Source organism: Sinocyclocheilus rhinocerous, unplaced genomic scaffold, assembly GCF_001515625.1.
Source record: "Sinocyclocheilus rhinocerous isolate Xijiao unplaced genomic scaffold, SAMN03320098_v1.1 scaffold28, whole genome shotgun sequence".
In the NCBI taxonomy this organism is placed as follows: domain Eukaryota; kingdom Metazoa; phylum Chordata; class Actinopteri; order Cypriniformes; family Cyprinidae; genus Sinocyclocheilus; species Sinocyclocheilus rhinocerous.
The window spans coordinates 1,636,934-1,648,331 of record NW_015652416.1 but is presented as its reverse complement, the minus strand read 5'-3'; the positions used below and the strand labels follow the sequence as shown (position 1 = coordinate 1,648,331).

At 40.2% G+C, this 11,398-nt stretch overlaps 1 protein-coding gene across 5 annotated transcripts in view; it reads left to right on the top strand.

The window, feature by feature from the left end:
• rarga (retinoic acid receptor gamma a) overlaps positions 1–11,398 on the top strand; it is a 61,422-nt gene that overhangs the window by 47,158 nt on the left and 2,866 nt on the right. For all 5 annotated transcript variants that reach the window (XM_016521025.1, XM_016521023.1, XM_016521024.1 and 2 more), the window contains 6 exons: positions 6,816–6,964; positions 8,173–8,314; positions 9,475–9,638; positions 10,145–10,321; positions 10,426–10,630; positions 10,794–10,952. In XM_016521025.1, coding sequence (XP_016376511.1) covers positions 6,816–6,964; positions 8,173–8,314; positions 9,475–9,638; positions 10,145–10,321; positions 10,426–10,630; positions 10,794–10,952 — 996 coding nt within the window. The remainder of the gene's footprint in view (positions 1–6,815; positions 6,965–8,172; positions 8,315–9,474; positions 9,639–10,144; positions 10,322–10,425; positions 10,631–10,793; positions 10,953–11,398) is intronic.

Here is an 11,398-nt window from a genome sequence, read left to right as displayed (position 1 = left end):
TCTTATTTGTCATCTGTGATCCCTTTTGAGTGTCCTAAAAGCCGATGGGGGGGTCTTATCACTCAGCATACCCAGTTAAAAAAGTCACCGCTCGCCACTGGTGTATGTGTGTACATGCAGATGGAGGTGAGAGACCATCCTAAATCAGCCATAAAAGATGAATGGATACAAGAGCCCAAGGATGCTTGTTAGGGAAGACCATCTGTACTTTACCCCCACACATCCATCTTTTTAAACGATCATCTGCTGTCTAAAGACTCAGCACAGTGTTTAGTATGAGCAGGGTTGACAACGGCTGTCTGGTGGATGGTGTCTATGGCTCGGCTGGTCTACGCTCCGTTTAGAAAAGCTGTGTTGGCTCTAAATAAAAAGCGTATTGTGGTTTAGTCAAAGATGGGGTTGGATTTGTCTCTCAAGGTGACTTCCTACAGAGTCACAGCTCAGCCCTGTCTGTTGCTCTTCGGGGTTACGAGAGTACATCAAACCGCACACAGTATTTTTTTTTAAACTTTGCAATTGCCATTTTCCACGAAGTGTGCCCATCCCACGCCCTAACATCTTGGGCAGTCGCTGAAGGCGTGATGCCACACTAAAGTGAAAAATTCCACTCGTAAGCACACATCATATGGTAATTTCCCCTATAGTCAAAGCAGAAGTTTCTCACAGACTCGCCCTTGTGCCATTAGAAAGAACAGAACTGTGCCAGGCTGTTGAACTGATAGTGAAAGAACGAGTATTTATACACAAGAGACCCACAGCTACTATAAGCATCGACCACAAATCACATAAACAGCAGGAAGCCACAACTCTGTTGGGTCCTCTCCTTATGCAAAGCAAAGTTTTGCTTTGAGCTCATGCAGTTTCTAACTAATGACAGTTAGATGAGATCCGAGCGAGTCAAACAGGCCTGCACTTTATTTTGCAGAATTAAGGTGTCAGCCTTTAAAGTTCGGCTGCTTCTTCTTTTGTGGTTTCTATTGTTTGGGGAAGGAAGCAATAAGGTCCCGAGTCCCGCTCCAGTCCCAAGCCGAGAGACACTTCAGGCTGTGACTCAAGCTAAGTTGCCCGTCTTAAAGCAGGTGAGCGCAGACAGATGGTGAGAGGAAGTCTGCGAGGACCAGCAGATCAAAGATAATGGGTAGATGTGGCTGTCTCGTTGCCTGTTGGCTTGATCAATGGTTGTGTCCATGGAGGACGCATCCAGCCATTGGAGTGGAGAGGAATTAGAGGAGACACTCTCACTCAGGGGTTGACAGCACAGATGAAGCCTGGTGGGGGAGCTGGAGATTCAGTGGAGTTGCAAATTTGGATGTCTGTACCAGAAATCTGTCTTCTCTGAATCAGGCCTTCATTCCCGGTCTTTGTGCTCTGATTACCCCTCACTGTCTAGTTTGGATAGAGTCCTACTAGAGGAATAGGACACAAGTCCCTTGAATGGTTTACTAAATGGGCCTTGTTTTGCACTACACAAAAGCTTTCTGTCAATAAACTCTTGAATTGTTCTTTTGCAGAACGTAAGCCGTAGTTGAGAGGGTGTCTGATTGCCTGTAATCCAGGAAGGACTCAAGTGTGGGCGATTGATTCTCTGAGTCCATTGATGTGTTAGTGCCACTCATTCAGGGGTCATTCAGGCCAAATGCTGGCTCACCTTCATCCAGACATGCCTCGGGTCTATGAGATGTTGCAGATTGATTGTAGTTTACCTTTAAATGGATAGTTGATCCAAAAATCATTTACTGGTGTGGCCATATTAGCAGAACTACAGCATATTTTTGGAAGCAAAAAAGGGTCCAAACAGCATAGAGAGGTAGGACGCATTTCCTACATAGAAGTCACTTTCAAACCAAATATTTCCTTTCTTTTATTTTCATGAAAATATTTTCAGCTATATGGCTATCTGAACATCTGGAAATTGTTCAGATCTTTGTTTGACTGATTATTTTATTTTATTTTCAGCTTGTTTAGTTTTTTCAGGATTTTTTTAGTTTGTAAATTTGCCAAGTACTTGACAAAATAGTATCTGGAATTAGTTTGACTCTGTTTAAGTGATTGTTTCTCTCGATACATCAACATTTTTACTCTCGCTGCAATATGTGAATTTACAAATGTCGAAAAACAGCTTTCACTAAGATAAAGCCTGCAATCAGTGAGAATACATCCAGCGGAAAGAGACAGTGATGCGGTGGAGAGGAAGGAAATGGGGTTGTGTAGTATGAGGTGGTACGATGACAACAGCATGTGAGGAGGATCTGGCTGTGGGCAGGAAGCCGTGGGCAATGAGACACAGAGACAGAGAAAGAGCCACGGTCGGTTCCCCTCATCAGGAAGTTGGCAGCCAGAGGAGAGGGCTGTGTGTCCTTGCCCATCAGTCACCGCTCAGAGAGAGAGGGGGGCCCTGCCAGTCAGTCTATCAATCACACCGCTCCAAAAAACCTGGCCAATCTGTGGCCCGTCTGCCACACTGGCTGCACGCACAACAAAGCAGTCTGTCCACCCTACTCGCCAGTATGGGGCTGTAATATGAGGCGAAGGCGAAATCATGGAGCTTTCAGTGGAGGGAAGCAAGATTATGTTCTGAGAAATGCAAAGCGAGCGACACACAAATACACGCTGAAATACTTAAGAGGAATTGAGACGCAGAGAACTATATTTGCAAATCAAATGGGAGTCTTTAGAGACACTCGTTGGACGAGCGCCCATGCAGAACTGAACACACACACGCTCACATGCCAAGACTAGATTTGGGAACAGAGCTCCACTGAAGATTCGATCACACCCACAGTCACGTACACAAAATCTGCTCTTCTATTGTGAAAGAATAGTTGTTCCGCAGTCAATGCGTCATATGCTGCTCAGCTAAAAGTAGTGTTGCAACACTTAAAACACATGAAGCTTACACTTGTTATTTTTTGTCCTTTTAGACTTGTGTACTTGCTAATTTTTATACTGTCATTCTGAACCAAAATAAAGAAACTCAAGGTCACAGCTCACTTCCTGTTACCCATGTGGCCTGATTTGTTTGCACTACTTGTTTATTGTGTTACCAAAGTCAGTTCTTCAGGAAATGGATTTGAACCTATACCACTTTTTTCGGCAACAATGACATGTTTATAGTATGCATGCATGTTTATGTGCACCGCATTGTGGGCATTGACACTTACCCACTAGATCTCACCTAAATATTATTATTATAAATAATATTATTGATAATATTTAGATACTTTTTAATTGTATTAATTTAAGAGCTAAAAGTTTATTAATAAACATGAAATACTTAAATTATTTACTTTATATTTTAATGTAGAATTATGTTTTATTTTAAATATTAATATTTTATAATAATGTTTAATTGTTTAATTTAAATGTTTACATTTTATAAATTTTATTATAGTTTTATGATTATATAAACATACATGTTTGTTATATTTATGTTTTATGTATTTATAAATATTTAATATTTTAATTTGGTAATTTTTTTTTTTATATTTCAAAAATATTAAATATATTTTTAGTAACATAAATAAATGTGCACATGTTTATACATATGTTTATATATTTAAATATTTGTTTTACTTATTTTAATATATCTAAAATGTATATTTTTATGTAATAATTATTAATTATTAATTTAATTATTAATTACATATATTTTAATAATAATAAATGTTAATAATTTGAATACATATATTTTTAATAATAATATTTTTTATAATATAAATACTGTAAATGTTTATTAATATATTATGTTTTTGACACCCCTGTTGTGTGTATGTATACATATTTTCCCAGCATTGGATCATTGTGTGTGTTCGTATATTTACTTATCTTTACATTTTTTTGCATTTGTGTATTTACTTTGCCTGCTACCAGAGGGGCACTTTGTCTGGGTTGACACTGGGATTAGCATAGGACGGTCCACCTGGAATACTTGTGTACAGAGGACACAGAGAGACCAGTTCAGGACAGAAACGCAATACCAGGCAGGAAATGAACAGTGTCTACTGATAACTGCAGTCGGCTTCTACCTGTCCCTCCATCAGCAGCCATCCGCCCTCTGCCTTCTCATTGTGATGCAAATCAAGTCCCTGGCTGGAGAGCTGATAAGGAGGCCTCTCATTTCAGAGCGCTTTGTTTCCCAAACAGAGGAGAGCTTAGCAGAGGGGACGCAGAGAGGACCTCTGGGCTGACATAAGAACCCATCCCATTGTGCACCCCGGGAGAAGTGTTGACTGATATTTGGGAAAAGGTGTTAGAGGGAGGGAAAGCAACCGGGGTTTTTACGGCAGGAACCGTCTCGGGTTGTTGAGAGATCCTGATGGATTTTTGTCCCTCTCCCCCCTCCCATTTTTTTTACTCTCAACCACTCAGACGGTGTCAATCAGTAGCTGTTTCTTCACGCCACATGCAGTTTGCGATCCTTTTCAGGCGCTTGTCATTACCAGCATATTGCCAGTATTGCTATATAAACAAATGAGTTCACGCTAGGTTCAGTGGAGAGCATTGATCCTGCTGTGCAACATTTAGTTCAAAGTGTATACTTAGTATTCAAAACATGTATGTGTTGTGATAGCATACATGTTTGGGGTTTATACAAGAATTATAACTTTAATGTGACCTATTATGTTTGATAGCCTTTTTGCATTCTTGCGTATCGGCTAATAATCGGCAACGGCTGAGAAATTATTGATGCTGTTGGACATACAAAAACAGCCAATGATCAGGGCTGATTATATCCTGTTAATCAAATCATTGAGTGATTTTCAGAATTCAGTTAATGAGCATTAAGAACATCCAAAAACTTAAGAAATCTTAATTTAATGTTCAGTATTCTGTTAATTCAAGTCATTTTACTTTGAAACATGGAAAACATGTTAATATGAAGAGAGTAAAAGTTATTTACATCTCTTTCAAAATTGTGTAATAAATTGTTCATTTGAAAAGGTAAAAAAAAGAGAACCACCAAATTATCGTATCTATATTGGCTCGTCATTCTAAACTAAACTGGAACCTGTTCTGATAACATTCCTCTATCGTACTTCAAAGTAGACCAGTAAAAAAATAACTAACTTGACATTGCACAACAGTTGGGAAACAAATGTCATGCACGTTGCTAGTTCAAATGCAATTATCCTTTTTATACATCATATACTCAGAAAGCTTTTGCATTTCTCACTCTCGCTTGAAGAATAAGCGATTTGTTTGTAACCATGGCCATGAACAGAAGGCCCTACTGTATGTGAGCTCGACCTTAAATGGGCCTATTTGCCTCTCCTCGTTCACCCCTCCACCCTCGTCTTTTTCTTTCTGTTTTCTATCAAATTCCTCTTTTTATGCCCCCTTTTCTTCTTTTGAAGTCTCCAAACTCTTGCAAAAGGCCAAGCTGGTGGTTTTTGCTGAACCCTGTGGTGGGACAGCGAGGGAGGGGTTGTAGGTTAAGTTTAGGCTTTCCATTGAAGGTGGTTGAAGAAGGTGGGGCAATAAAAGTTGGAAGTTTAGAGCCTCCCCTTTTTTTTTTTTTTTTTTTTTTTGTTGGTTTTTTTTTTTTTTACTAGCTCAGGCTACAGCTGGTGGTGTGAATGGCTGCCCGAGGTGTCTGAGTCTTAATAAAGACCCCACCAGCCGGGCTGGGGCCTCCAGTCCAGCCATGAGACCACCTTTATAGGCCTAGCTTACGAGCAGAGGCCTCTATTAAAACCTAGCAGGACTGCACTGAGGAATTTAGGGCCGGGAAACAAGAGAAAAATAGGGTTTGTGTGTCAAAGAATGGCAAGGGTGAAGGCTGGGGGTTTGAATTTGGAGCGACCAAGGGTAAAAGTTGACTTTGGCATGTGCAAATGTGAAATAAAGGGTTTAATCTGGTGTGATATGTCAAAGTCATGACTAGGGGTGTAACAATACACTCATCGTCACAGTTTGTTTCTTTACATGATAATCTCTCATGATACTATAAAAAAACGCCAAAATAGATTTAAAATGGCTTTTTTTAAAATTATTGTTTGTAAGACACATGATCACAGTTAAAAAGTAGTTTAATTTTAATTTATTGATAATAATTAATAAACATGGAAGCTCAAATATGTGACCTTTTAGGTTTACCATATTTGCTGCTAAATTAATTCTGTCTAAACTTTCTTTTTGCGTGGATTATAGATGATACGTATTGTCGCCATCCACGATATTGTTACACCCCAAGTCATTACTGTTAGTAAGGCTTGACATCACAATTAGTGAGACATTAGACACTCGTCCCGCGTCAGTCGGCCGTCCCGCGTGCAAGACGCCAAATGCAGGGTGGAGTTTTCCCCCCAGGCTGTGACATTGATGAGCTACCTGTCTTATCGGCTCCGCTTATCTGTCTGCTAGTGTTAAACTGTTTGTTTTCTTTTCTTTCCAGTGTCAATCACCGCAGCCTAATCCCTTAAAATCCTGGACCCCTAAGGACAGGGTGGGCTGGGGGGAGGGGGCGGAGATATAGGGAGATGAATCCAACAGACATGTTAACTAGACTTGACTTTACCTAGTTGGCAGATGCTTCGCATGCAATAACAGATTTAAAAAGTGGCGATGGGTAGCGTCTTGTGTGTTTCTGCTCGAGGGCATCATGAAAAAGGTTTAGCGAGGAATCATGATGGTTTTCAAAGCCCTCGTGGGTCTTTGAAATCAGATACGGTTTAAAAGGTTCACGGGAGGATCTTTTCTTCTCTCCATGTGGCGTTTAATATCTCCCTCTCATTAAATCCTCCTGTGTTGTGTAAATAGTGTGAAGTGATGTGATTAGACGAAGCGTCTGATGTTTTCTTTTCTCTCCTCTTCAGCGGTGGAGACCCAGAGCACCAGTTCGGAGGAGATGGTGCCCAGCTCCCCTTCTCCACCACCTCCGCCCCGTGTTTACAAGCCCTGCTTCGTCTGCCAGGACAAGTCTTCCGGGTACCACTATGGTGTCAGTTCTTGCGAGGGCTGCAAGGTAAACAGCAGAACTCCCATCGCCTGTGGCCTGACGAATCTCATGTTCATCATGAGTCTGTTACACAATTTGTCTTGACGTTTGGCAAACATGTGAAAAATACAGAGAGAGACGTGGAGGTTTAGCTCTCGCATGTTAAAAATACTTGAATACTAAAAAGTATTTTCGCTCCTGTCAACACCAAGAAACTAAGACTGACTGAGGAACTTGTAGTGCAGGGAGCAAAAATATTTATGAAAACATACAAAAGGTCACTTGAAAAGGATACAGTTGCGCAGTATCAGCTACACGAGACACCAAGTAATGTGGACAGTATGTTAAAGGGATAGTTTACCCAAAAATGACAATTCTGTTATCATTTCCTCACCCTCCACTTGTTCCAAACCTGTATAAGTTCCTTTCTACTGTTGAAGGTTATTTTGAAGAACGCTGGTAACCAAACACTTTATTAAACCGTTAATTTTTGGGTTTAAAGCAATTAAAGCTTTAAAGCAATGCAATACAGAAATTTTACTATGTTTAAGGGATAAAATATGTGTTGTACCATATACCTCTGTGGTGAAATACAACTAGGTCAAGATTCAAGCAGCTTATTGCTTTCAATCATCATAAAACAATATAAAACTGTGGCATTATGATGAAAGATACCAACGTCCAATAAATTAATTGTCCGATATTGTGTGTGTTTGTGTAATATAAAAAAATAAATACAAAAAATTATTCTTCAACTAAGTAAGGGGCAGTTAACATAGGATGTGTTTAAAAAGAAGTGTCTTGTCTATTTTTGTTAAACAAACAACTTTTGACTTGACACAGCATCTTAAAAATGTGACCTTCATGGCACAGAATGCTGAAAAAACTGTCTAGCACATGTTTACATACAAAAACAATTTAATGGACACAATAACATGTCCTGTGTGAACAGGTCTAGTTAGTTTCATTAACCCAGTTCTAAGCCGTTTGCCGTAAGTAATAATACAATTTGGCACAATAACAATATTTCGATTAATTCGGTTAATGTGTGGTCACAGGTATAAGGGCCATCACTTATCAGATTTTTGACTATCCTTTTATATAACAGAACAAAATGACATCATTAGCAAAAACAGTTCTGGATCAGCAACTTTGAACAATATACTGACCTACTGGTCAGTGGTTGACCTACTCTTCAGCTGACCTACTCGCTCTCTCTTGGATGTCTGTTGCAGGGTTTCTTCCGTCGCAGTATTCAGAAGAACATGGTGTACACCTGCCACCGTGACAAGAACTGCCAGATCAACAAGGTCACACGCAACCGTTGCCAGTACTGCCGGCTGCAGAAGTGCTTCGAGGTTGGCATGTCCAAGGAAGGTGAGGGTTCAGGCCTCTGTAAGGCACATGGGCTCCTTGGCCTTCTGCCAAGACCCACACACACAAACACAAATATAGAGACGGGACAGGAGACAGACGGGGACACGCTGATATAGGTTAGAAGCTGTGAAACAGACATACAACCCAGAGACACACAGACAAATTTAGAGTGGTGAGACTTGAGCGCCGGGACACAGAGGCATAAACAAACTGTAGACGACTGTAAACCGCCAGTTTGAGACACTTGAAGACACAAAAGACAAATAAAAGTTCAAACACAAACCAATAAAGCTGGTTAGCATGGAGGTTAGAGCTCAATATGAATGTTCACTTCACAAATGGGTTTTCGTGTCTGAAGTTTCACCCACATCAATCCATCAACGCTAGGTGTGATTTCTTTGGTAGCCCTTCCTCTAGTCACTTTATGACTTGGCACTAACAGATTTGTGTTGGAACAAAGACAATAGCCCGAGGTTGAAAGACCGAGTCTGGGGCATGTGTTTGTTCATTTGCCAGGGTCACGGCGATGATGTCACGGGGATAGTGGCACATTGGCCCTCTATGGGTCCGCTGGGACATGTATGTGTGCATTTATATGTATGGGATGTGTGTAGGGACCGGGATCACATTGTGCCACCCACGGAGTCTGATCTGAGGTCAGTTTCCATGTATTAGTGATTACATTTGGAATTCGTTATACAGTAACATTGTGTCTTATCCAAGCAAGATGCGATAATGCAACATGTGATAAATGGGTTAATTTTGAGATTTTTCATGATTTAAAATCGTATTCAAAAATAAGGATCAGTAATTAGAGGCTTCATAGAAAAAAAATATTTTATTTTATTTTTGGGGTGAAATGTGACACCTGGACATGTTTTTATGAGATTGACCCAACAGGACATTTTTTGGTCACTTGGTTATGCTGAGTAGCTAAAATCCTGTTCCACATAATTGTATATTAAAACAAATTGTTGCATTGTACCAGGTTAGACATTCTGAGGAATTAAGCTCGAAATCATCAGAAGTTTTTTCTGGCACATCACTTTGTAGAGTTTCACCAGGTTGCGCATTCAAGTACTAAGATCATAGTTTGACAGTTTGTGAGTGAAGCTAACTCATTGTAGAATTATTAAGCTGCCTCTCTTTGTGACTCTCAGCTGTGCGCAACGATCGAAATAAGAAAAAGAAGGACGTGAAGGATGAGGTCGTTCCACCAGAGAGCTATGAGCTGAGTGGGGAACTGGAGGAGCTGGTCAACAAAGTGAGCAAAGCACATCAAGAGACCTTCCCTTCACTCTGCCAGCTGGGAAAATACACCACAGTGAGTATTTTCTGAAAATGAGCAGATCTGTCAGCAATGGAATGTGGAATTTATTTATAGCGGTGTAAACCAACCATGTCAGATGTAGTGTGATAAACATGTTCCATTATTGAAAACATCATTTAAAGGAACAGTGCACCCAAAAGATAAATATTGTCATTTATTCAACTTCATGTTGTTCCAAATCTGTATGACTTTTTTCTTTCTGAAGAATTTCCTGGACAGTCTTTTCAATATAATAAAAGTAAATGAGCACTGGGGCCATCAAAATGACAAAAAGAACCATAAAACTATCATTAAAGTGGCCTATATAATTCATGTGCTGTATTCCAACTCTTCAAAAGTTGAAGAATGTGAAGAAAAGTCTGAAATTCACTTTTTTTTTGCATAATTTCTCCTTGTGTTCCATGGAATAAATAACCATATTGGTTTGGAATGACATGTGGATGAATACATGATTCATTTTGCACACATATTAACCTTTTTTCTCCTTTTCGCATCCTCAGAACTCAAGCTCAGACCACCGGGTTCAGCTGGACCTGGGCCTATGGGACAAATTCAGTGAGCTCTCCACCAAGTGCATCATTAAAATTGTGGAATTTGCCAAACGCCTTCCGGGCTTCACCACCCTCACCATCGCAGATCAGATCACCCTCCTTAAATCAGCCTGTTTGGACATTCTAGTATGTGTGCCTTCCTTTAAGAATCTCACCTTGATGTAGACCATACATCTACTTCATTACTTTCACATAATTCTTAGCCTCATAAATGTCTGTGTCTCTTGCAGATGCTGCGAATCTGCACGCGATACACACCGGAGCAGGACACAATGACCTTTTCAGATGGACTGACCCTCAACCGGACTCAGATGCATAATGCTGGCTTCGGTCCGCTCACTGACCTGGTGTTTGCCTTTGCTGGTCAGCTTCTGCCCCTTGAGATGGACGATACGGAGACTGGCCTCCTCAGCGCCATCTGCCTCATTTGTGGAGGTATGACATGATGCAATTTTGTTGCAACACTGCTGCCACCTAGACGAAGCAACAGGAAAAATGTACACATTTAACAGAGATTTAGCTAGTATTCAGAATTGGTTTTAACCACTAAAAATGGATGGAGGTACTACTATACTAATATTAACCTCTTTCTCTGTAGACCGAATGGATCTTGAAGAGCCTGAGCGTGTAGATCGTCTGCAGGAGCCCCTTCTGGAAGCTCTGAAGATCTATGCACGACGCCGCCGACCCAACAAACCTCACATGTTCCCTCGCATGTTGATGAAGATCACTGACCTACGTGGCATCAGCACCAAGGGTCAGTTTACTAGCCAAAAAATACATGGAAATCACCTCAACATTACTATTCTGGTTGATTTGCAAGATTTAAATCTTGATGAAAATCAAATGCTTTTTTTTTCAAACGCATTAGTGAACTTGAGGACTATTCAAACCAGGAGCAGCATTATTGACAGTGTTTTTGCGCATCGATGGTATTCACAAAGAGGGCAACGCAAATTTTCTTAGAGTCTCTGAGAAAAGTTTGCATACTTGAGCGAAAGCAAGATGCACTCGATAATTCACATGCTTCAATGCAAAATACAAGGCATCTGACAATACAAGATTTGACTCGCTTCAATGCAAAATACAACTAATTTGACAATAAAGATTACTCATGTCTTTTAATGCAAAATACACTGCCAATTGTAACAGATGTATATGTGTGTGTGTGTGTATATATATATATATATATATATATATATA